Here is a 27,604-nt window from a genome sequence, read left to right on the forward strand (position 1 = left end):
AAGAAATACAAATCATATACATTGTACACACAAGGGTGAGGGTCTAGGTTTTTTTTTTTCTTTTTAACCAGAAGCAAGAAGTGTTCTGGTACTTAAACTTACTTATATTGTACAGTCTTCCTATTCCAGGTAACAATATAAATAAAACAATTAAAAAGTATTAAAAACTTGCCCAAATATTGCAATTAAAAAGGAGTAGAAAAAAAAAAAAAAAAAAAAAAGGAAAAAGGAGTTGGGAACTGGTAAAGTGCAGAAAGAAAAATTAAAACGGTTTGAGGTTTACTGAGTTATATCCTGATATATAGAGCTATAAAGAAATCTCTATTATGTCCTCTTATTGCTGGTTGGCACAAAGATTTCTAACTGGAAGATCAGATCAACGGCAGCATTAACATCAGGAACGATGTGATCTGGCTCCACCAAAGCCGGATCAATCCTGAAATCCCGATGGCCGTGAAACACTGTTTCAGTAACGGATTGTGAGGGATCGCCAGGCACTTCGGCATGAGGATTGTAGATCCCAGTGCAAACAAGAACGGACTTACACCGAGTGGCACTGGGAAAGTCGAGCTCACTTTCCCAAGCTGCCTCCTCCTCCTGAGGCACTGTGGCTACTCGGGCTCCAGAGCCGGCTTGTACCATTGTCTTGGAGCCTTGTCTAGAGTTTGTGCTCTGAAGGTAGCGGTTGTAGAGGTTAGCACCATAGATATCAGTCATTAAATTGTCCCTGCAAAATAGAAATAAGGAAAGTTATTAAAATCATACAACCGTAACAATATGCTCACCATGGGGGCTCCCAAAAGAGCATTGCGGCTGCCACAGGGGCTCCCAAAAGAGCAGGTGGGCCAAGCAAAAGCTGCAAGTCAGCCAATCACGGGGGGAGGGGGGGCAAGCAAAAAAGGGGCATGCCGGCCAACCACGGGGGCCAAGCAAAAGCTGCATGCCGGCCAACCACGGGGGCCAAGCAAAAGCTGCATGCCGGCCAACCACGGGGGCCAAGCAAAAGCTGCATGTCAGCCAACCACGGGGGCCAAGCAAAAGCTGCATGTCAGCCAACCACGGGGGCCAAGCAAAAGCTGCATGTCAGCCAACCACGGGAGCCAAGCAAGGAGGTGCATGCCAGCCACCCACGGGGGCCAAGCAAAAGCTGCATGCCGGCCAACCACGGGAGCCAAGCAAAGAGGTGCATGCCAGCCACCCACGGGGGCCAAGCAAAAGCTGCATGTCAGCCAACCACGGGAGCCAAGCAAGGAGGTGCATGCCAGCCACCCACGGGGGCCAAGCAAAAGCTGCATGCCGGCCAACCACGGGAGCCAAGCAAAGAGGTGCATGCCAGCCACCCACGGGGGCCAAGCAAAAGCAGCATGCCGGCCAACCACAGGAGCCAAGCAAAAGCTGCATGCTGGCCAACCAAGGGAGCCAAACAAAGAGGTGCATGCCAGCCACCCACGGGGGCCAAGCAAAAGCTGCATGTCAGCCAACCACGGGGGCCAAGCAAAAGCTGCATGCCAGCCCACCCAATAGGATGGCTGCTAAGTCAGTTGCAGTCTCACAAATCATTTTAAAAACAGAACCTGTCTGCAAGATGCCCGATCTGAGGAAATCATTGATAGCTCTGGAGATGCTGAATGTAGAGATATAAGCATTTCATGACTTTAATGAAGCCTCGTTTTGGCACAGAAAACACTAATCTGCAGCACTAGACTGTACTTCGTGCTAGCGATCGTCAGTAGGAGTCCTATGTATGCATGACTTGCATGGATTACCCCCCCCCCCCACTGACACCACTATGTCAGAAATATATCAAATTTAGCTTTCTAAATCTATTACAAACATGTATACCCACAGCGTCACAAACAACGCTACTCAATAGTGTCCCCAGGCAGCCAGGCTCCATTTGATTTCTTGCAGTGACAGCTCAATTCACTCCAAGAAATTGAAAAAAGACACATGACATGGCCACTGCTTTGTTTTGGGCCAGTAAATGATAAATGACTATTTGGCCTCCCCCGATCTAGATGGAATAGGGATATTGTGAAGCAGAATACCATTTACATAGTTAATTACCCTATAGCATAAAGAGTTTGGACAGGCTTATTCCACTGCATCTCCGCCGCCTTGGTCCGGATGAGGTACTCCGCATACTGATAAGTCACCTCGCTGGGTTTTCCCATCAAGGCCTCATATTTCAGCTCCTTTCCTGTAATCTTCTTATAGATGTTCTCTAAACAAACCATGAAGATCCCATGGCCAAACCTGCAATCAAAAATATCAATGTTTTTGAAACTTTCTTCAATGTTTCTTGCTTTGATTTGATAAGTATATTAAAATTTTACAAAATATTTTAAACCCCCTTCCACTGAGACTAAATTTTATTTTTTGCATATAGAGAGAGATATAGATATAGATTATATATAGATATTTATTTAATTTTATTCCCCTTCCTCCAAGAGCCATAATTTATTATAATTTTTTTCTTACTGTCTGCATAGCCATACGAGAGAGGATTTTTGGTACTTGTTATAAAAACTTCTTTGGGGGACACAACAACCATGGGTAAAGTGTGCAACCACCAAGCATATACAGTGCTGGCCAAAAGTATTGGCACCCCTGCAATTCTGTCAGATAATACTCAGTTTCTTCCTGAAAATGATTGCAATCACAAATTCTTTGGTATTATTCTCTTCATTTAATTTGCTTGCAAGGAAAAAACACAAAAGAGAATGAAGCAAAAATCAAATCATTGATCATTTCACACAAAACTCCAAAAATAGGCGGACAAAAGTATTGGCACCCTCAGCCTAATACTTGGTTGCACAACCTTTAGCCAAAATAACTGCGAACAACCGCTTCCGGTAACCATCAATGAGTTTCTTACAATGCTCTGCTGGAATTGTAGACCATTTTTCTTTGGCAAACTGCTCCAGGTCCCTGATATTTGAAGGGTGCCTTCTCCAAACTGCCATTTTGAGATCTCTCCACAGGTGTTCTATGGGATTTAGGTCTGGACTCATTGCTGGCCACCTTAGAAGTCTCCAGTGCTTTCTCTAAAACCATTTTATAGTGCTTTTGGAAGTGTGTTTTGGGTCATTGTCCTGCTGGAAGACCCATGACCTCTGAGAGAGACCCAGCTTTCTCACACTGGGCCCTACATTATGCTGCAAAATTTGTTGGTAGTCTTCAGACTTCATAATGCCATGCACACGGTCAAGCAGTCCAGTGCCAGAGGCAGCAAAGCAACCCGAAAACATCAGGGAACCTCCGCCATGTTTGACTGTAGGGACCGTGTTCTTTTCTTTGAATGCCTCTTTTTTTTCTGTACACTCTATGTTGATGCTTTTTCCCAAAAACCTCTACTTTTGTCTCATCTGACCACAGAACATTCTTCCAAAATGTTTTAGGCTCTCTCAGGTAAGTTTTGGCAAACTCCAGCCTGGCTTTTTTATATCTCGGGGTAAGAAGTGGGGTCTTCCTGGGTATCCTACCATACAGTCCCTTTTCATTCAGACGCCGACGGATAGTACGGGTTAACACTGTTGTACCCTCGGACTGCAGGGCAGCTTGAACTTGTTTGGATGTTAGTCGAGGTTCTTTATCCACCATCCGCACAATCTTGCGTTGAAATCTCTCGTCAATTTTTCTTTTCCGTCCACATCTAGGGAGGTTAGCCACAGTGCCATGGGCTTTAAACTTCTTGATGACACTGCGCACGGAAGACACATGAACATTCAGGTCTTTGGAGATGGACTTGTAGCCTTGAGATTGCTCATGCTTCCTCACAATTTGGTTTCTCAAGTCCTCAGACAGTTCTTTGGTCTTCTTTCTTTTCTCCATGCTCAATGTGGTACACACAAGGACACAGGACAGAGGTTGAGTCAACTTTAATCCATGTTAACTGGCTGCAAGTGTGATTTAGTTATTGCCAACACCTGTTAGGTGCCACAGGTAAGTTACAGGTGCTGTTAATTACACGAATTAGAGAAGCATCACATGATTTTTCAAAGGGTGCCAATACTTTTGTCCACCCCCTTTTTTAGGTTTGGTGTGGAATTATATCCAATTTGGCTTTAGGACAATTCTTTTTGTGTTTTTTTCATTGAAGACAAATTAAATGAAGAGAATAATACCAAAGAATTTGTGATTGCAATCATTTTCAGGAAGAAACTGAGTATTATCTGACAGAATTGCAGGGGTGCCAATACTTTTGGCCAGCACTGTACCTTAAAAAAATTCAGCTCCTCCCCAGCTACATCTGGCCTACTGGAACTAAGCTACTCCGTTAGAAAGAAAGCAGTAGGAAAAGCAAAAGGACGAAAGGAGAGAACAACCACCCGGAGAAGAAAAATGAAAGCCAAAAAGGTGCAAACAAGGTAGAGTGCTTTGTCCCTCAATGAATGCGACAAGGAAGATTTTATGGGAGAGTACCAAAAATCCTCTTTTCGTTGATGCTTTATTGGGTGACATAGGAACCCTGGGGATGTCCTACAGGAGAACCTAAGGTGTGAAACATGATAATTTGGCCAAATATCCCTTAGGCTACCACCTGAGTAACTGCCCCTTGAACTAAATTCCTACCAAGACTTGGATCCGCCAACATAAAGATACAAACTCTGCAAAACTTTGGAAAGATGACCACTAGTGGCCTTACAGAACTGTAGAACAGACGCCTTGTGATGGACGGCCCAGGAGGCTTCCACCGCCAGAGTATGGTGAACAGTAACAATGAATGGGGGCGCCATAGCTTTAGCCCGATAGAATCAAGCGAGCAATGGTAGCCTTATAGACGGCCAGACCTCCCTCTGCAAGGGCCTTCCAGGATGACAAACAAGGCTGGGACTGACAAGTAGTGCCGCACAGTCTTGACCACGTCAAGCTTTTCGAAGGGGAAGGAAGGTTCGTCCAGCTGGACTTGATAACGACAGACTGGATGTGAACAAATGTTTCCATTCACAGACTTCAAGCAGAATCTTTGAAAAAGGTGATGAAAGTTAAGCGTAAGGGTTTTTTTTGGGTGGGGGTTCAGAAATCAATAGTACACATGAAAATTAGCAATTCTGCAATAGATCTAAGAGAAATCTGCTTTTACCTCCTGTCCCAACCTTTCACGGGTAAAATCTGGATTCAGCGAAGACAGGTTTCCCCCTCATTACTGAGAAAAGAGATGACTGTTGCTGCTCATAATATTCTATGGAGGGGGAGGAGCTAGAGGCAGAAACCGACTTTCTGCTGCAAGTTCTCCTGAAATGACGGTTGCACTTAATTTAATGATGTAACAATTCATATATCATCTGATTGCCAGGGAGTCCCAATTTAGAAAAAGGTTATACTGATCAGACAACCCCCTTTAAAAAGACAAGTTTAATAAAATAGTCATAGAAAGTAACTTTAAATATAATTGGTAAAACTCTTGCCTGGGTGATCGGGCCTCAGCCATCCACATCAGATCCATATTACAAGCCAGCAGAGGGATGTGTGGATAATTGTCAGGTTGATGGGGATTGGCGGGGTGGCCACCAGTCAGTAAAACATCAATGATTATCTGAAGGTTGGTTTCCCATCTAATAGGTTCTCCAAAAAGAATCACAGCTGAAAAGAAGAAGGCAACACATGACTAGAATTAATAATTATGCATGATTGTATGGTAAAAAATTACATATGCCTAAAAATTTTAAATTGCAACACAAAACAAACTAAATAGTCAAGATCCGCTGCTGGCAGCTACTTTTGTAAAAAAACAATAACGTCCTAGATGTGCTCAATGGGAGACAAGTCTAAGGACGATGCAGGGGATGGTAGCCCATTTAGGCCACACAGGTTGCTCACAGTAACACCAGCAACATGCGACCTGGCGTTGTGTTAAAAATAAATGGCTCCTGGGACACTTTGGAGAGAAGGCCATAGCACTGGTTCCAAGACTGATATATTCTGTACAGCAAGTGAAATTGGACGATACATACCAAGTCTAAGGCATCAAACAATAAGAAGGAGTTTACATGACATTAGGCTACGAGCCAGACGTCCAGCTACAGGTGATCTCCCACCACCGATCTCAGATGCCATCACGGTGGAGAGCAAGACAGCAATGGAGGCTGGAATGGAGGTCTGTCCTCTTCAACAAGGAGTCCTGCTGTTATCTTGGATGCAATGATAGAAGGAGAATGGTGCACAAGGCCATAAAGAGGCGTCCACGAGGTAACGTGAAAGTGTCGCATGTTGCTGCTATGAGCATCCTGTGTCCAATAAACATGCCACCATGGCCTGCAGCGTCTCCAGACAATTCTGCGTATTTTCCTTCTAGCTGTTGCAATGTTGAAAAGTGAGCGTGGGTTAAAATTATATATATAATTTTTTTTATTTAATAATGATTCCTCACGGTTAATATGCATCTGATATCAGGAGGATATAGAGAGGTTTTGGGTGAAAACTATTTTGTATATTTTGTAATTGTAAATTTTGCCCCGTTTGCCTTGTCTATTGCTGGCTGCAGAACAAATTAAATGAGAATCCTTCAGTAAGTGCACTCTGACTTTCCAATGGGAAAGATACTAACGCTTTTATATCTGTTATTCTGAGCTCCTTCTCAGTTCATTTAGAACCATAGACCACATCAAAGTTGAATGTGATGGGAAAACAGAGCCTGTAAAAATCAAAGCCCATTTGCAAAAATTATTTTTAGCTCCAAAAATAGAAAAAAAAAAAAAAGGCTTTGTAGGTGGACAACACCTTTAACTACTATGACGCTAATTCATCATCGCTTTAACAACTTTTTTTTTGTTGAGTAAAACTGGTTCCAATAGTGACTTTATTTTGTGCCTTATTTATTAATTCAAGCTTTTTTAAAGTTAACTTTACTTTGTTTTAGCACTTTTGTTTGTTCTTCATTAAGTGCCTGGTCTTTAGTTATCCTGATGTTTTAGCCAAATTCCCCATTTACAACATTTCGAAATGCTGCAAAATTTTTGCACAATTTTACTTCAGTATCCTAGTGTTCTATGGTGTTTTATTATTTTTTTTTTATTATTTTAAAAGACGTTATTGAAATGATTGTGCGACTTTCTAGATAAAAAAAATCCCCCAAAAAAACAAACAAAAAAAAAAAAACCACAATATTCGAATTTGCACCAATTCATCCAACATTGTGCGCTCATTTTGACACAAAACGCAACAGCACAAAAAAAAATAAAAATTTAATAAAACATAAATAAAATATTGTAATATAATCAATAAAAATATAATAATGATAATTTTAGATGGATAAATTATGAATTCAGGCCTTTAAGGCAATGTAAAAAAACAAAAAGAACACAAGAGTAGCATACCTTCTATTTTGGGAAGATCCACCGCAGTAGACGGCTATCAAAGATAAATCACAAGAGACATCATGGCAAGTTACTTCTCATGAACTGGTTAAAAAAGTTATTAAAAACTTTTACAAACAAAACAGAACAGGTATTATGGCTAAAGTAAAGGTAACAGCCTGAGGGGAACCGAAATTATGTCCAAGGCCGACACTCCGGCTGGCACCAGCAGGTCACAGCGACATGGAAAACTAAATTGCAATGTGAGAAGGTAGACACAAAACACGGGAAGAAACAAATTCATCATCCAAAATATGAAAAAAAAAGGAAATAGAAATGCACAATACTCACCAGAATTTTAGGTCGCCTCCTATGGTCCACCATATCCAGGAAGGGGTAAGACTCCCGCACAGAGTCTATTGTGATAGGATTCGAAAATCCTAAACTGTATGATCAATTAAGGAAAATAGATGCAGACAGAAATAAATATGCAAGTGTCTTCCAAACCCTGACTTTTGCCTGGTCTATGTGCTGCATTGAGATTAGAACGTACTCATTTGGAGTACAGATGATGGCAGTGATTGGTCAGCTCAGCACCTGTGTCTCACTAAGGACTTCTTCACATGTCAGTGATTTTTCTCATATGCATAGAAACATAGAAGAGTTGGCAGGGTCCTCCAGGGTCATCTGGTCCAACCTCCTGCTCAATGCAGGATTCACAAAAAAAAAAACTGATCAAAAACACTGATGAAACTCCCAGACTTTGGTCAGTGTCAGCTTTTACCATCACAGTTTGGTCAAAGTTTCATCACTTGTTTCTTTAGGAAAACAAGAAAAGGTGCAATGTGGCAATCTGCAGCTCGGCCACAAGTGTGTGACAGTCCTCCAAGAACGTCTTGAACGCTAAAGTTTGGAGACACAAGGACTATTACAGCTGGAATTTACCACTTCTTGTAAATATTCACTGGAAATAGATCATCCTCATTTGCTTAGATTTAAATTGAGATTATTACCCGGGGAAATCTATACCAGCGACTGACTCGTAACCGTCTCCATGTCAATATTTGCTTAGTCTCTGGGGATTCATGGGAGGATTAATATTAGTTTGGAAGAGGACATCACCCATGGGTCTACAGGCCATCTCCCAAGCACACTCCTATTATTGAAGGTTAGGATAATTTTAGGTCAACATTAAACATCTGTGGGCCAAGAATTTATTATGGAGAACACTTCATAATAAAGTAGCTAAGGTGGTCGATGACCAGTGGACAGATGTTGTGGTGGCCTCAATCCAAATAATAATTGAGGTCCCACGTCCATTTAGAGACCAGTGCCCCATTATGCTCCATTGTCAGTGAAGACGTGTCCACACTTCACAGCTCTCTCCATTAATCAGAAGATTTCTGAGAGCATTTGCCTGAGAATTTTCAAAACCCACATACAAGTGAATGAAGACAGTCACACATTGGTGGCCAGCTACTCTCCATTCCTGGTGGTGCGCGACACGGCACCGTTCTACAGATAGATGCGGGTCCCAATGGGAGACTCTTGGCATAATCTTTGGGCGCCAAAGGTTTTAAAGCATAATGGACCCCAAATGTCCCTAAAGTAGTCCCTTTTTGAGCCAAGGTCAGTGTCAAGCAATCACTACAGAGTAATTATAAGTCATGAGAGAAACTAAATAGCAAATACTCATTGATGAGAAAGAGTATATTAAAAGGGATAGAGGAACAAAAATTGCTATACTTGTCCTAGAATCAAGAATAATTATTATTAAAAATCCTCTCCATTCAATATTTTTTTTTTTTTTGCATAGTTTACGGCACGTTGCACAAGTTACTGGCCACCTGTGCAGTCTATCAGAGGTGGTCGGTTTCCTAGGCAATGAGCTTACTACTTGCAAGAGCTCCTCTGAAGCTGGTTGGGTCACTGGATGTGGTCTCCGATGCTTCCCCTACTACCAACATTGGAGATTACACAGCAGTTCACTCGTGTTAGTCCAAAGTGTCAATCTTCAGGAGCACACTGCCCCCAGACTAGCAGGAAGCCAGGAGGCAGGGGAGCGGTGCGCTCCTGAAGTTTCATTGATCTTGAAAACAACCTTTTAGCAGAGCAGGATGTCTTAAAATCACTGAATATTGTACTTGTCTCTAGGGATGACAAATTCTTAAAATAAATATATGCCTCCAGAACTAGCAGGAAACTCCTGACATTTTCGAAGTATTGTGGCTAACCAGTAAAACCAACTAAATCTATTTTCTCATGTGCTGTTCAGACCGGATGTGATGATATAGTAGAAAGGATACTATTTAGCAATATCCAGAACGGGTCCTTGTCCAGACACCAAGACACATTTATTGTGATACTGTCTGAAGATGCGCAGAGGACTGTGAGACATCATCACCTGATCCTGTGAAATCTGGAAAAATTCAACAATAAGTGATATCTCACAACTATATCACAGTTATAATAGTGCAAACTGCAATGTAAAACCTGACTTAAGAAAAAAAAATATTTTAAAAAACGTATAAGTTTAGATTATTCAGGACTCATAACCTATTCTAATACTTTCAACAGATGCTTGCGATTGGGTTCATATTTAGTCACACTGGCATAAGGACCCCCCCCCCACCTCTCCCTTGACCCTCTGTCTTTTCTTCTCTCTTTTCTCCCTCCTTTTCTTTTTTTACTCTTATATGGGCTTTTCAGATACAATATAGAAATTGCCTCAACATATGATCCTCTTATAGGCGTTTATCTTATAAACATTATATTGTTCAATACACTACCATTTGAATTATTTGAAAAAAGTTACACCATTTGAACATTTTTTTATATGTCTATTTTGTTATATTTTCTTCAAAGTCGAATACAATACATTTTCTTGATCTGCAAAATGTAAAAGAATTAATGCTTAATTGATGTTTAATAAAACAGATTGAATATAAGTTTAGCTTATTCCACTTTCCTATAAAGTTGGGCGATTTGAAAAATGTATTTCACGTGAATTTTTAATCTGTAAGCCTGTGTACGAAGCAACTTGTATACACCAGCAACCTCTAACCAAATAATCATCTCTCCTTCCCGCTTAACTCCCCACCGGACCTCATCTGCAGACCTGCTCTTCAACCTCAGATCTATCCTACCAAAACATAAAACAAGCCGGAGACTCTCCTTCTCGTACCTGCTCTCCCTCTCTCTGCTGGCGACATATCTCCCAAACCTGGACCCTCACAGCTTACACCACCTACCAATTCCCTCTCAAATCGCTTCCAACCAACTGCAAACTACCACAACCTCTTCAATATAAAACCTGTGCCCTGGACGCCAACCCCCCCCCCCCCACACACACACTTCCTCTCTCTGGAGCACTTTGGAACGCTTGCTCTGTCTGCAACAAGCTCCATTTTATCCACGACCCCTTTACCTTTCATCTCTCCTTCCTGACCATCACAGAGACATGGTTGACACCCTCCGACATGGCCTCCCCTGCTGCGCCGTGTTACGGTGGCCTCCACTTCACCCACACTCCTCGTCCTGGTAATAGACATGGTGGAGGAGTGGGTCTTCTCCTTTCCCACCAACTGCACCTTTAGCCCTATCGCACCTCTACCCTCCCTTATTCTCCCTTCTTTTGAAGTCCACTCTGTCCGCATCTACTCTCCCTCCAACCTCCAAGTGGCTGTCATATACCGAAGTCCGGGCCCACCTGGCTTCTTTACTTTCTCTCTGCTGACATTCCCACAATCATCATAGGCAATTTCAACATCCCCCACCGACACTCGCCAGTCAACAGCATCCAAACTCCTGTCACTTACTTCATCCTTTGGACTTACTCAGTGGTCCTCCCTAGCCACCCACGCAAATGGACACACACTAGACCTCATCTTCACCAGACTCTGCTGCCTATCTAACCTCACAACCTCCCCCCCTACCTGACCACCATCTACTCACTTTCTCATCCCTGTCCTCCTCACCTGTCACCCATGTCCAGCAACTAGCACACCCCGCAGAAACCTTGCACATCTAGACACACACACACATACTCTCTGACTCTGTTCTACCACGGACATCCATATCTTCACTCCACGACACAGACAGCACCACTGCTTTCTATAATGCCACTCTCACATCAGCAATTGACTCGGTCGCCCCTCTTATGCATGGCAGAGCAGGACGAGTCAATAGGCAACCCTGGCACAACAACCTCGCTAAACAGCTTTGACAAGCATCCAGGGTTGCAGAGCGGCGTTGGAAGAAAACACATTCGCAAGATGACTTCACTGCATTCAAACAAGCAACACTCGCCTTCAAATCAGCCCTCACTAGTGTTGAGCGAGTATGTTCTGTCAGATTATGCTCGGGCCAAGCTCCGAGTATTTATAGCTGCTCGGTGATATGGTTGAATCGCTCCCGTGTGCATGATTTGCAACTGTTTGACAGTTTTATTACATGTGAGGAATGTGTAACAGTCGCAAATCATGCACACGGGAGTGATTCAACCATATCACCGAACAGCTATAAATACTCGGAGCTCGGCCCGAGCATACTCGGCGAAAGGGTTAATAGAACATACTCGCTCAACACTAGCCCTCACCTCTGTTAAACAGGCCTACTTCACAACCCTCATATCTTCCCTATCCTACAACCCCAAACAGTTATTCAACACTTTCAACTCTCTCCTCCGCCCTCCACTGCCCCCCTCCAGCATCTCTGCTGAGGAGTTTGGTCAATCTTGCTTTTGAAGTGTGTGGCAAACACAGCAAGTCTTTACTGTCCGACCACCACAAACCCTTTGTTTCCGAGACCATTGCCCTTCCCCCATAACCTCCCTTTCCAAAATCACAGAAGGAGACCTCACTCGCCTCCTCTTCAAATCACACCTCACCACTTGTGCACTCGACCCCATCCCATCTCTTCCCCATGCTCATCCCATCCCTAACCCATCTCTTCAACCTATCATTAACTTCTGGTACCTTCTCTGCTGCCTTCAAACATGCCACAATCACGCCCATCCTCAAAAAGCCATCAGTCGACCCAACTGCCTTGTCCAGCTACTGCCCCATATCGCTGCTCCCATTTGCCTCCAAACTCCTTGAGCAACATGTTCACACTGAACTTTCCTCCCACTTCTCATCTAACTCTATCTTCGACAACCCGGCTTCCGCCCCCACCATTCCACCAAAACTGCCCTTACCAAAATTACTAATGACTTACTTGCAGCCAAAGCGAACAGAAAATTCTCTGTACTCCTTCTTGAGCTGTCCTCTGCCTTCGACACAGTTGACCACTGCCTCCTACTACAGATCCTCTCTTTCTTTGGCGTCAAAGACCTTGCCCTATCTTGGATCTCCACATATCTTTCTAATCGCACATTCAGCGTCTCCCACACTACCTCCTCATCCCGCCTCCTCTCTGTTGGGAGTCCCTCAAGGCACTGTCCTAGGACCCCTTCTCTTCTCAATCTATACCCTTGGCCTGGGACAGCTCATAAAATCCCATGTCTTCCAGTACCATCTGTACTCTGATGACGCCCAGATTTACCTCTCTGACCCAGATGTCACCGCTCTGCTGTCCAGAATCCCATCATGTTTATGAGCCATATCCTCCTTTTCCTCTCGCTTCCTCAAGCTTAATGTGGACAAAACTGAACTCATCATCTTTCCCCCATCTCGCACGTCTTCCCCACCGGATCTTTCTATCACAATAAATGACATCACACTTTCCCCTGTACCGGAAGTCCGCTGCTTCGGAGTAACCCTTGACTTGCCCAGTCTTTCAAACCCCACATCCAAGCTCTCGCCACCTCCTGTCACCTCCAGCTCAAAAATATTTCCAGAATCCGTCCTTTCCTCAACCCTCAATCTACTAAACTGCTTGTGCATGCTCTCATCTCCCGCAACATCCTCCTCTGTGGCCTACCTGCTAACACTCTCGCACCCCCCTAGTACATCCTCAACTCTGCTGCGCAACTGGTTCATCTCTCGCCTCGCTACTCCTCTGCTACCCCCCTTTGCAAATCCCTTCACTGGCTCCCAAATCCCGAGCTTATCAAATTCTACTAACATTGATCACACTGACCTACAGAGCCATCTATAACCTTTCTCCTGCGTACATCTCAGAACTAATCTCCCGATATATTCCCTTACGTAATCCCTGGTCCTCCCAAGACCTCCTTCTCTCCTCCACACTTATTCGTTCCTCACCCAATCGCCTCCAAGATTCCTCCTGAATATCTCCCATCCTATGGAATTCTGTGCCTCAACGCGTCCGATTGTCCACCACACTTGGATCCTTCAGACGGAACCTGAAAACCCATCTCTTCAAACAAGCTTACAGCCTGCCATGACCATGCTTGCTGCCACCTCAACACCGGAGCTACTGCAACCCCCCAACCTACTGCCTCCTTCCCGTTCCTGTAGAATGTAAGCCCACAAGGGCAGGCTCCTCTCCCCTCCGTACCAGTCTATCATTGTTAGTTTGTTTACTGAGTGATATCTGTATTTGGTATGTAACTCTTTCTTATGTACAGCACCATGGAATAAATGGCGCTATATAAATAAATAATACAGAGTTTAGTGCGTCTTCTACACAATGAAGGCGATAAGGTCCACTCACCGGCACGCCAAGTATGTTTGACAGCTGATCGGCTTTGGTCTGACGAAGGCAGTTTCCAGCATTAGTGACAAAGACAACAGGCACCAAGAATTGTCCTTGGCTGTTCACCAACTTCTGAAAGGCTTTTTTTGCAGCAGGAATCGGGGTCTTTCCTCGGACCAGCACTCCGTCGATGTCAAACAACAGTCCAAATGTTGGTTGGAAACTTGACTGAAGAGAAACAAATGCAACAGGTCAACGGTCGTAGGCTGGGAAAGCTACGGTTGGCCGTACCACAATGTAGAATTACATGCCAGACATTAAAATCCAGCATTACATAGGTCTATGGACAGGTGGGATTCACCAGATTTTAGGAGCCGCTCTTTGTTAAGGTGAAGAACCACAAACAAGGTCAACCATGCACATTAGATACCTGTTGGCCAGTTCAACTGGCAACCATATCTCTCTCTTGCCCATATAAATATATACACACAGCCAAAAGTGTATGGGAAGAGGGGAAAAACCCAGCTTACCTCTCAAGAGTAAAAAAAGAGGGAGGGGGGCCAGGTTGAAATCCAAAAGCCAAATTCATCTCTCCCCGAATATCGGCCATTGGGGTACAGTTAGGAAGCCCTTGAACACATTAGATATGTGGGACAAAATTAATGGGTTTGGCCAACATTAATCTTAGGTTTACAGCTAGCCTAAAAGAGAGGGGGGGGGGGTCCTCTGTGACAAACATTTGCCAAAATGGGTCATCATAGTGAGGCAATGTTTGATGCCATATTTCACATTTCTGACCGATAGGCTGCTCAGGGCTAATTCATTAACAAGGAAAAAAGTTTAGTCATCCCTAAGGATATACTTTTTGTACTGTTCTATCATCTAATGTTCACATCCCAGGGACACCATGTATCAGTAAAGAATTATATTACATAATATACACCAATCTGTACAAGGCAACCGGTTCAAATAATGTAATATATAATTACATAGTAAACCAGACTAAACCACTTTACGCTGGAGCCTCGTACACAATCCCTGCCGGATCAGGATTTCTCAAGGTTCTTAAGCCAAGTGTTCTCGTATCACCCAGAAGCCATGATCATGTACAGTCGTAGCCAACAGGAGAGACGGACACAAAGTTTGAGTTTTTACAAAGTTTGCTTCTTTGGTGTTTAGATATTTTACTCTGATGTTTTTTTATTGTTACTGAAGCACAATTATAAGTATTTCATAAGTATCTAAACGTTTGACAAATCCATCAAATTTACGCAAAGCCTCAATATTTACAGTGTTGACCCTTATTTTTCAAGACTTTTGCCTTCGCCCTGGCAGCTGGATATCAACTTCTGAGCCAAATCCTGACTGATAACACCCATTCATGTCTCATCAGTGCTTGGACAATATCACAATTTTTGTGTTTTTGTTTGTCCACAGGTTCTGAATGGGATTGAGATCTAGGAAGCTTCCTGGTTAAAACCAAAATGTCAATGTTTTGTTCACCGAGCCACTTCGTTATCACTTTTGCCTTGTGACATGGTCTCCATCATGCTGGAAAAAAGCATTGTTCATCACTAAATTGCTCCTGGATCATTGGGAGAAGTTGCTCTTGGATGATGATTAGATTCAGTCCTTCATTCATGGAAGTGATCTTAGGCAAAATTGTGAGTGACCCCCTCCTTGGATGAAAAGCAACCACACAAATGGTCTCAAGATGCTTTTTCTATTGACATGACACAAGACTCGTGGTAGGGCTCACCTTTTTTTCTACAGAAAATCATTCTTTCATATGTCTTAAACATTGTGAAATTGGGTACAGTAGAGGAAATAACTTTGGAGAAAGTACAGAGATTGGACTGCAGAGGACTGGGGTAAAGGTATTTCCTCTGAAGCCCCCTTAAGATTGTCTGGGACATCTGGAAGAATGGTGGCGGACAAAAACACAGTAATTGTGACTCCAACCACTGATTAGACAAGAACGTGTAGCCATCAGTCAGGATTTGGTCCAGAAACGGATATTCAGCTGCCAGGGCGATTGCAGAAGTCTTAAAAAATGAAGGGTCAACACAGTATAATATTGAGACTTTACACAAACTTGAAGTATTTACCAATAAAAGTGTAAAAACTTATGAAATGTTGAACTGTACTACATTAACCAGAGAAACAAACTAAAAGATCCAAAAACACAGATGCAGGGAACTTTGTCTCAGTCTCAAAACTTTTGCCCACGATTGTACATTATCATGGCTTCGGAGGTGATACGAGAACACTTGGCTTAGGAACCTTGAGAAATCCTGATCCGACAGGGACTCGGGCGTGAAGTGGTTTAGTCTGGATTACTATATAATTATACAGGAAAAGGTAAATCAAATCATTACATTGTTTGACCCCTTTGACTTGTACTGATTGGTGTCAATTATGTAATATGTTATGACAGTTTACTGATATATGGCGGTCCTGGGATGGATATATTAGCTTGTGCCAAAATTGTGATAAACTCCAAGCACTGATTAGGTAAGAATGGGCCAGTCAGGATTTGTCCGAGAAGATGATACCCAGCTGCCAGGGCGAAGGGCAGAAGTCTTAAAAAATAAGAGTCAATATTGGAAGTATTTATACATCATAAAACTTTATGTTTTTCAATAAAAAAAAGTGTAAAAACACTGATGCAGCAAACTGTCAGTCTCAAAACTTTTGGCCGCGACTGTACTGAGCTGCCTATGAAAAACACAGCCTGGTAGCCCCCCTAGAGCCAGGTTATATATCACAGGTACAAAATATACACACGTGGTCAAAATTGTTGGTACCCCTTGTTTAATTAAAGAAAAACCCACAATGGTCACAGAAATAACTTGAATCTGACAAAAGTAATAATAAATTAAAAATCTATGAAAATGAACAATTGAAAGTCAGACATTGCTTTTCTGCTTCCACAGAATTAAAAAAAAAAAATTAAACTCATAAAATAGGCCTGGACAGAAATGATGGTACCCTGAAAATAATGTGACAAAGGGACATGTTAAATCATGTTGTGTCCATTAATTAGCATCCCAGGTGTCTACAATCTCGTAATCAGTCAGTGGGCCTGTATATAGGGCTACAGATACTCACTGTGCTGTTTGGTGACATGGTGTGTACCTCACTCACCATGGACTAGAGGAAGCAAAGGAAAGTTGTCTCAGGAGATTAGAAAGAAAATTACAGACAAGCATGTTAAAAGGTAAAGGTTACAAGACCATCTCCAAGCAGCTTGATGTTCCTGTGACTACAGTTGCACATATTATTCAGAAATTTAAGATCCATGGGACTGTAGCCAACCTCCATCGACGTGGCCGCAGGAGGAAAAAAAATTGATGACAAATCAAAGAGACGGACAATACGAATGGTAATAAAAGAGCCCAGGATAACTTCTAAAGAGATTAAAGGTGAACTTCAAGCTCAAGGAACATCAGTGTCAGATGGCACCATCCGTCATTGTTTGATCCAAAGTGAACTTCATGGGAGACGACCAAGGAGAACACCATTGTTGAAAAAAAAAAGTCATAAAAAAGCCAGACTGGAATTTGCCAAACTACATGTTGACAAGCCACAAAGCTTCTGGGAGAATGTCCTATGGACAGATGAGACAAAAATGGAAGTTTCTGGCAAGGCACATCAGCTCTATGTTCACAGACGGAAAAATTAAGCATATCAAGAAAAGAACACTGTCCCTACTGTGAAACATGGAGGAGGCTCTGTTATGTTCTGGGGCTGCTTTACTGTATCTGGCACAGGGTGTCTTGAATCTGTGCAGAGTACAATGAAATCTCTAGACTATCAAGGGATTCTAGAGAGAAATGTGCTGCCCAGTGTCTCAGTCGCAGGTCATGGGTCTTGCAACAGGATAATGACCCAAAACACACAGCTAAAAACACCCAAGAATGGCCAAGAGGAAAACATTGGACTATTCTGAAGTGGCCTTCTATGAGCCCTGACCTAAATCCTATTGAGCATCTTTGGAAAGAGCTGAAACATGTCGTCAGGAAAAGGCAAGCATCAAACACGAGACAACTAGAGCAGTTTGCTCATGAGGAGTGGGCCAAAATACCTGTCGAGAGGTGCAGAAGTCTCATTGACAGTTACAGGAATCGTTTGATTGCAGTGATTGCCTCAAAAGGTTGTTCAACAAAATATTAAGCTAAGAAGAAAACCATCATTTCTGTCCAGGCCTACTTCATGAGTTTAATTTTTTTTTTTAAATTCTGTGGAAGCAGAAAAGCAATGACTGACTTTCATTTGTTAATTTTCATAGATTTTTAATTTATTATTACTTTTGTCAGATTCAAGTTATTTCTGTGACCATTGTGGGTTTTTCTTTCATTAAACGAGGGGTACCAACAATTTTGACCACGTGTAAGAACTAGAGGGTACATGCCAAATCTGGCCCACAGGGTGGTTATATTTGGCCTGCTGCACCAGAACCACCACCCCTATCTGGGGCCCATTATTCTGCATGGAGGACTATGGGGGGCCCATTATATTGTATACTGGTTGGCCCACAACTTTATCCAAGATTTTAATTTTGGCCCTCTGTGTGTTTGAGTAGGACATTCCTGCCATACAGAGTACAAATCTGCTCCCAGCTAATGGTAATTCAATAGTATTCATAATATTATTCAGCTTTGCTTATATAGCGCCATTAATGCCACACCAATTTACAGACATTATGGGCACTGTCCCCATTGGGGCTCACAATCTACATTCCCTATCAGTATGTCTTTGGAGTGTGGGAGGAAACCGGAGAACCCGGAGGAAACCCACGTAAATACGGGGAGAACATTCAAACTCCTTGCAGATGTCGTTCTTGGTGGGATTTGAACCAAGGACCGAGCGCTGCAAAGCAACAGTGCTAACCACTGAGCCACCATACAGTGCTAACCACTGAGCCACCCTGACCTTATGGTAAAACACTGGTATGGGTCAGCTAACGTATTGTAAGTATTATGTCAAGACCCTAAAGGCTTTTTTTTAGCATTTAGAAAAATCTAAAAAAAATATCAGAAGATGGGTTTAAGTAAAAAAGAACAAAAAAAAACACAACAACAACAACACACACACATTACAAATAGATCTGCCACATGAGCGCTGCAGCTAATCACTGCTTCAACAGTCATGTGACGGCAATACTGCGGAGCTGTGATGTAAATGATGTAAGGCACAAGTTAGGAAGCAAGCAGTGACCAGCAGGGGCTGGATCATTAAGTTTGTTTTTTTCTTTTGTAAACTGTTTGATGCAGATAGCTAAATTTAAAAAAAAAAATCCTTATAAATCCCTTTTAAATGATAGTGCAGGATTTAAAAAAAAAAACGAATATGGCATTTTTTTTTTTCAGAAGCAGCTCTACGCTTTCACAAAAAGGCTGTATTTGGCATCACAGTTCAGCCTCCAATTAAGTGAATAAAATGGAAATGCAATACCAGACTCAACCCATGAAAAAGAGTGGCGCTGCTTCAAAGGGTGGAAAAAAAATGCAGATATTTTCTGACTTCAGGCGATCCCCTTTAAAGCAAGTGATCGATAACTACCAGACTTTCACTATATGGGGTGTGTATGTACACAGAGCTCCAGACCCGGCACACAAAATGTTCTTTTGTTCTATGGAAAGAAACGAGTACACTGAACTGATCACACAATGTGTAGGCTGTGACAGCTGTATCATCACACTGTTTCCACCTGGGAACCATTACCTTGGGTGCTATAAACAAGCTTGTGGCCCCAAGGTCACATAAATCCTTTATGGCAGCAGCCCCCCCACCCCACCCCCTCAAGGCCCTAAACCAGCCCTGGAGCAAAGGTCATGTAATATGTGAGGAGGTCACAGTCCTGGAGCGCGCACGCGTGCGTGCGTGCGTGTATATATATATACAGGGACAGAGGATATAAATAGATGGGAACTATGACTTCAATCCATCCCTAGATTTCCTGTAAAAGACACGTGTACTAACAGTGGCTCTGGTCCTGCACTTATGTAACGATCTAGGTCCAGCAGGGGAGCATAAAGCATATTTTTAATATTTACACTATTATCGGAGACTCTGTTAGCGGCCACAGTTGGCAGTGCCAGGTAGAAATTACTGGGGGCCATCTTACATGGATCTGGCAATGCCTTGTGGTTTCCACTGTATATGAAAACGACAGTGCAAGTGTGAACAGAGCCTGAAAAGGTTTATTCTCACACCAGTCATTCATGGCCAAAAAGGAATATCAGTGTCTGTATGTCAGCCAAAAGTGGACAGGGAGACGGAAGCAGTGCAGCGCAACACACCAAGCCGTGTCCATCACCTCTCACCACTTGTGGCCAGCCCGGCATATAGACACTGATATTCCTGTTTCAGTTGTGAATGTCCGAGAAGGAAACAGCCTTTACAAAAGGTTGTCTGCTTCTATGGGAAAATAAAAAAAGTCAAAAACTATATAAAGAAAAAATAAAAAATAGTAAAAGGAATAAATTAATGGCCTAATTAGACGAGCCAATAATCAGGAACGCTTGAAAAAACATGCCAACAATCCCATTGAAAGAACAAAATGCTCTTTTGTCAGGCGATTGGACCATTCATGCCGTCATTAAAATGGTTATCGCCAGCATATCGTCCCAGGTAACCAGGTGATAATGATCGTACTAACTAATGTTGTGTCTTCATACAAGTCTGGTTGTCTATGTATAGCCGATCGGCGGCTGTTTAATGGCAGGGGCAGTCAGGTGTAAATGCACCTTAAAAAGGAAGAGATCAAAAAATTACCCATTAAGTAAATTAGGCTTTTCTATTAATTTTTTATTTTTACTTTGGTGAAGTTTTTCTGCCATTTCAGGAACAGTTTTCAACATGCTCATTATCAGCAGAGGCAGGATTACAATGAGTAATAACACAGGATCCACCAATCACAATAGAGGGTGTCACAGCTCACCTCCTCTGCTCCCTTCACAATGACATTTGCATAAGTTGATTAGACACTTCAAAGTAAAAGCTAGAGCAACAATCACTTCATTGTGGCCATGCACATGTGTTGTTTCCTGAAACAAGATGATCGGTTTAAAAAGCCCCAGCGACCAGTGTGAAAACTGCAATATTTCTAATTTTTTTTTTTTTTTTTTAAATAAAATTGTGATCTGGGGGGGGGGTTGCAAATATAAATTTAATGCAAAAATCCAATTTAAACAATAGGTAATATTCTGATGACACGTTCCCCTTCAAGGAGGCTAAACATATATAAAATATTTGTGTATTATTATAGATGGGTGTTCGCTTTGAGACGGTTACAATTATCCCCTGTCTGCACTAATCTCTTAATCACTGCAGGAAAGATCATAAAGGCAATGAAACTAATTACTGTAATCCAATTACATGAGCAGATCACGCTGCTATAAAGTAAAATCCCCAGATAAGGAATGGACAGGAGATAACTGTGACAAACACAGAAAGGAAATGGTCTCGTTAACTTTATTAAACTTTTTGTATTGAAGCATCTAATGAGCGTGTGCAAAGGTCATTGTGAAGGGCGTATGTACAGACTTCAATTGCATTTATGTCCTTAGGATACAGATACAGGTGAATACAAGGGTGGAAAAGGGAGCCATCAGGTTACTGCTTCATTCTGCTGTCTAAGCAGAGGATGAAGGACCCTCAGGTCACTTGACTGGCAGCAGAGGATAGCTCAGAGGAGCAGGACACATTCAAGTGGGTTGCATCCTACTGTGTGTGGTTGGCTGTGAGGGCATCATACAGCATGTGGGAAGTTGTAGGAATATCATACTGTGTTTAGGGACATCATACTGTGTGTAGTGAGCTGATGGGGCATCATACTGTGTGTAGTGAGCTGATGGGGCATCATACTGTGTGTGGGAAGTTGTGGGTGCGCGTTTAGATAAAAACTGGAATGACAATAAGCGCAATAGGGTCTTATCCGGATTACAAAGCAAACGGGATTTGCTCACAAGGAGGGGTTGTGAAAGTCACAACCCCTTTATTAACTTTAAACGCAAACACGGCTGCTGCAGATCCACCAAACTTTGAGATGAAAGTAGATATAAAACCTGCGCTACCGAGGATCCAATATACAGTGCATTGTGAAAGTATTTGCCCCCCTTGAACTTTTCTACCTTTTGCCACATTTCGGGCTTCAAACATAAGATATAAAATTCAAATTTTTGGGGGGGAAGAATCAACAAGTGGGACACAATCGTGAAGTGAAACGAAATTTATTGGATAGTTTAAACTTTTTTAAAAAAAATGAAAAGTGCGGCGTGCAATATTATTCGTCCCCTTTACTGTCAGTGCAGAAGTTCAGTGAGGATCTCTGAATGATCCAATGTTGTCCTAAATGACTGGTAATGATAACTAGAATCCACCTGTGTGTGATCAAGTCTCCGTATAAATGCACCTGCTCTGTGATAGTCTCAGGGTTCTGTTTCAAGTGCGGAGAGCATCATGAAGACCAAGGAGCACACCAGGCAGGTCCGAGATACTGTTTTGGTGAAGTTTAAAGCCGGATTTGGATACAAAAAGATTTCCCAAATTTTAAACATCTCAAGGAGCACTGTGCAAGCGATCATATTGAAATGGAAGGAGTATCAGACCACTGCAAATCTACCAAGACCCGGCAGTCCCTCTAAACTTTCATCTCGAACAAGAAGACTGATCAAAGATGCAGCCAAAAGGCACATTATCACTCTGGATGAACTGCAGAGATCTACAGCTGAGGTGGGAGGGTCGGTCCTATGGACAACAATCAGCCATACACTGCACAAATCTGGCCTTTATGGAAGAGTGGCAAGAAGAAAGCTATTTCTCAAAGATATCCATGAAAAGTCTTGTTTGAAGTTTGCCACAAGCCACCTGGGAGACACACCAAACATGTGGAATAAGGTGCTCTGGTCAGATGAAACCAAAATCTAACTTTTTGGCCACAATGCAAAACGATATGTTTGGCGTAAAAGCAACACAGCTCATCACCCTCAAAACACCATCCCCACTGTCAAACATGGTGGTGGCAGCATCATGGCTTGGGCCTGCTTTTCTTCGACAGGGAAGATGGTTAAAATTGATGGGAAGATGGAAGGAGCCAGATACAGGACCATTCTGGAAGAAAACTTGTTGTAGTCTGCAAAAAACCTGAGACTGGGACGGAGATTTATCTTCCAACAAGACAATGATCCCAAACATAAAGCAAAATCTACAATGGAATGGTTCAAAAATAAACGTATCCAGGTGTTAGAATGGCCAAGTCAAAGTCCAAACCTGAATCCAATCGAGAATCTGTGGAAAGAACTGAAAACTGCTGTTCACAAACGCTCTCCATCCAACCTCACTGAGCTCGAGCTGTTTTGCAAGGAAAAATGGGCAAGAATTTCAGCCTCTCGATGTGCAAAACTGATAGAGACATACCCCAAGCGACTTGCAGCTGTAATCGCAGCAAAAGGTGGCTCTACAAAGTATTAACTCAAGGGGGCTGAATAATATTGCACGCCCCACTTTTCAGTTTTTAATTTGTTAAAAAAAGTTTAAAATATCCAATAAATTTCGTTCCACTTCACGATTGTGTCCCACTTGTTGTTGATTCTTCCCCCAAAAATTAGAATTTTATATCTTTATGTTTGAAGCCAGAAATGTGGCAAAAGGTAGAAAAGTTCAAGGGGGCCAAATACTTTCACAATGCACTGTACAATAGGAAACTAAGATCATGAATGAACAAGATCGTTATGGTTTGTCCTGATGAAGAGGTATGATCACCTCGAAACGTGTTGACAAATAAAAAAAAAAATCGCATCTGGCTTCCCATCGTATATTGGATCCTCGGCAGCACAGGTTTTATATCCACTTTCATCTCCAAAATTGGTAAGTTGTCGAGACACCATACTGTGTGGGCAGGCTGTAGGGACATCATACTTCACGTAGGGGACAGTACCGTGGAGTACTTATACTGTGTGTAGGTTGCCATACCGTGGGAACATTATATAATTATATTGTGTGTGATCACCGTGGGGGCCATGAATGTGGTACTGTGAGGAAACCATAAAGTGCTTCACTCAGAACAATATTTTTATAACGGCACAAAAATACTGTATATAGAAGCATATATAAAATCCCTCCTTATCTTTCAGAGTGGGGAGGTTCGGTCATATATTCAACATTATTGTCTGCAGAATCAAATGGTTTGAAGTTGGGGGGGGCGCGTTATTTGCCAATTAGCTTCCTGCTGAAGAGGAGTATAGGGGACATATATACAGAGACAGCTGTGAATCACTTACTGGGGGGGGTCGTCAGGGCATGAATGAAGTGGTCAGCGGACTCTGAGCGCAATGATGGATATATATATAGTACGTGAGTATTTACAGCTCCGTACTCCCAGCATGTGATCCATTGTATAGGAAACGCACGCTGCTCTATTACCAGTCACTGCTGGGAATCTAAAATATATATTATATATTTGATTTCAGTCTCTGTGAGAAAAACCGTCCAGTGTAAGATCGGGTGGGGGCTCTATTTTGGATAAATGCATTTTTCTTGGATAGAAGTGAAGATCGGGATGACACTCATTTGTTCACTAAACAATTCCGAAATGTGCAGAATATAACACTGATCGGAGGCAACCGGCTGTCAGACCAGGAGACGCTCAGCGTCCTCATAACCTGCTGAGGTCACAGTTACTGGGATTATATAAGTACTGTCTGGGGGGAGCGAAACCCCCGAGGAAGAGCGATCGGAGCCGGAAACATCACAGGTCACAGAAATATAAAAGCTGCCCCACACCGTGCACATGAAGTAGAAAGACACCACGTCAAAACAAGCAATCATTTAATTGCTAACCATTTAGGGCGCAGTCAGGCGGCCATATAAATCGGACCACAATGATCGGACTGGCCAGCACCTCTCCCGACCTGAGCCAGACAGTTGTGTGGAAGGAGCTGTCACGCTCAGGTAGGGAGAGCTGCCGGCCAGTCCAATCACTGCGGTCTGATTTATACGTCCGTCTGACTGAGCCCTTACAAAGAATATTTACTACTATTCCAACTATAAATACCAACAAGCAGGGGGGGGGGGAAAAAAAAAAAAAAAAAAGTTTGTTCACACAAGGCTTTTTTTTTTTTTTTTTTTTTTTTTTTTTTTTTTAATATAACCACAGTAGATTTGGTGAATAAAACAGCATTTTACAGTAGCAGCATAATCCATGAGATTTCTGAAACGCTGCATTTTTTGCACCCGTTGAGACCTGCTGCGGTTTTTTTTTGCAATATAAGACGCAGCATGTCAATTTTTTCAGAGTTTTGGCAGCGCTTTTCACCCATTAAAATGAATGGCTATTTTGGTGCAGAAAAAATAAAAAAAGCGTATGTTCACGTTTTAAAAAGTGAGTCCATTTGCCCAAACTGGTATTAAAAACTAAGCACAAAGCCTTGTAGGGGATATGGCCCATGTATTTTTATGCGTTTTTTAACGTTTGAACTGACAGGCTGTGAATCTGGATTACACAATGGTGCAGCAGGACCAGTTCATTAGCATTATTCCGGGATTTGTATTCGTTTGTAGCGATCAGTAAAGCATATATGGCTCTATAAGAGGCTCGCTTGCACTGACCCCTTTAAAGCAGGACAGACTGAGCTGAAGCAGAACAGCCACAGAATCATCTGACGATCATCCCTGACAAAGAGCAGGACAAACCTACAACTGTGATGGGCCAGGAGCGGCACAGACAGAAGGGGCCCCTGTGCAAGAACAATATAAGGGCCCTTTGTAGTCCAATAGTTCATAATAATGCAAAATCCCACCTGCTTTGGTGGTGATAGTGGCCCCCTTACCTTTTGGACCCCAGAGCAGCTGCACCAATGGTATTGTCCGCCCCTTTGACGGCCACATGAGCATTAGATAACCAGCAATCCCCTTTGCGTTGTGAGATACCTTACAGTATTAAGGATTTATCCTCAGCATAGGTCATCCATATCACATGGTAGGGGGTATAGCATCCACAACCCCCACCGATCATGTCACCTCTGAAGGCCGGGTGACACACGGACCGTCACAAATTGGCAATTTACAAACATCAATTTTAAATTGACTTTGGATTCACTGGGTAAATTCCCTGGGAGGGCGTCAGAGATTGGGGGGGGTCACAAGTACTTACTGGTTGCTCCCAAACGATGCCCTTATACAATGTGTATAAGGGCAACAAGACAGGGGCATCATGGCAGTCCCCGGCACACATTACGGCAGGATAGAGGGGGTGCATCATGGTGGTCCAGGGGCACATTATGGCTGGATGCAGGGGGGGTGTATCGTGGTGGTCCCGGGGCACATTATGGCATGATGCGGGGGGGGGGGGGGGCTGTATCGTGGCAGTCCCGGGGCACATTATGGCATGATGCGGGGGGGGGGGGGGGTGTATCGTGGCAGTCCCGGGGCACATTATGGCATGATGCGGGGGGGGGGGGGGGGGGTGTATCGTGGCAGTCCCGGGGCACATTATGGCATGATGCGGGGGGGGGGGGGGGCTGTATCGTGGCAGTCCCGGGGCACATTATGGCATGATGCGGGGGGGGGGGGGGGGGGGGGGGAGGGCTGTATCGTGGTGGTCCCGGGGCACATTATGGCATGATGCGGGGGGGGGGGGGGGTGTATCGTGGCGGTCCCGGGGCACATTATGGCATGATGCGGGGGGGGGGGGGTGTATCGTGGCGGTCCCGGGGCACATTATGGCATGATGCGGGGGGGTGGGCATCGTGGTGGTCCCAGGAACGGTATGGCCGGGGTATTGTGTTGGTCCCGGTACGGCCGGCCGGGGGTATTGTGGTGGTCCCAAGCAGGTCATGTTGCCCCTCTCCTGCCTGTACCCCATTACCTGGGTCCCTTCTATGGATAATGAGTTCTGTGCACAGAGCAGCAGCTGATACTATGGGCAGCTCCAGCACACCGGGTCTATATCCCCAGACCACAGCCATACACAGTAATGAGGGCGCCTCACTTCCTGCAGGTGAATAACAATCGCATGCGATCCTGCCCCGATCTCACTATCGCGATAGCCCGCGACCTCCCTCTCCTCGCGCACCTGAGGCTGGTGAATGGAGCGGCAATCAGCGGCGTTACCTGCGGCTCGTCCGTGGCCAGACAGATCCTGGCCCGGGGGTGCCCCCTAATGGCTCCACGTGTACTCAGAAGCCGCAGCCCCCGACAGAGCGGCCATAACCCCTTCATTCTGTCCGGGACACCTTCACCTTCGGGCTCTGTAGCGCTCCGTGTATGAGCAGGTGACCCCGGGATCCTCCGTTATCAGTGCGGCACTGGCTGGCCTGTCGTTACCAGGGAGGAAGGGTCCCGGTGTGATCGGGGTCTCAGGACTGCTGATGTGTAGCGACTCCCGGGATATAGCTCAGCTGTGCGCGGACACCAGCCAATCAGCGACAACTGCACGATTACAACCGGCCAATCAGAGATCGCACACAGGTCCCGCCCAGAACCAGCCCCTAAACTGGGGACAGGAGACACTTCCGCCAGAGACAATAACAGCGGCGGGAGGAGGAGGTGACAGCCAGCGGCTCTGTGCATCCACCGGGGGATAACGGGGAAATACAACACATTATATAGAAACACATTCATACACGTATTGATAAACCAAACGCTGCAGGGAGACACAACGTTCATTTCCTCCTGGCAGTGGGGCTCTAAGGGCTGGTGCT

General features: G+C 43.7%; 1 protein-coding gene across 1 annotated transcript; it reads right to left on the reverse strand.

Annotated features, from left to right (window-relative positions):
* Positions 1–204: 204 nt before the first annotated feature.
* LOC141157351 (haloacid dehalogenase-like hydrolase domain-containing 5) lies at positions 205–27,328 on the reverse strand. Its single transcript, XM_073644482.1, has 8 exons — positions 27,015–27,328; positions 13,917–14,126; positions 9,605–9,717; positions 7,650–7,743; positions 7,320–7,353; positions 5,412–5,586; positions 2,068–2,256; positions 205–727 (listed from the first exon to the last, which is right to left on the reverse strand). The coding sequence occupies exons 1-8, from the start codon at positions 27,120–27,122 to the stop codon at positions 325–327; spliced, it is 1,326 nt and encodes a 441-aa protein (XP_073500583.1). The 5' UTR covers positions 27,123–27,328; the 3' UTR covers positions 205–324.
* Positions 27,329–27,604: the final 276 nt, after the last annotated feature.

Source organism: Phyllobates terribilis, unplaced genomic scaffold, assembly GCF_046119375.1.
Source record: "Phyllobates terribilis strain yellow unplaced genomic scaffold, ASM4611937v1 Scaffold_8__6_contigs__length_399053987, whole genome shotgun sequence".
In the NCBI taxonomy this organism is placed as follows: domain Eukaryota; kingdom Metazoa; phylum Chordata; class Amphibia; order Anura; family Dendrobatidae; genus Phyllobates; species Phyllobates terribilis.

Coding starts and splice junctions, on each gene's coding strand:
- LOC141157351 (XM_073644482.1), bottom strand. CDS start 27,122: ATGAAGGGGTTATGGCCGCTCTGTCGGGGGCTGCGGCTTCTGAGTACA. Junction 9,718..13,916: donor CAAACATACTTGGCGTGCCG/GTGAGTGGACCT, acceptor GAATTTTTCCAG/ATTTCACAGGATCAGGTGAT. Junction 2,257..5,411: donor GCTGAGGCCCGATCACCCAG/GCAAGAGTTTTA, acceptor TTTTGATTGCAG/GTTTGGCCATGGGATCTTCA.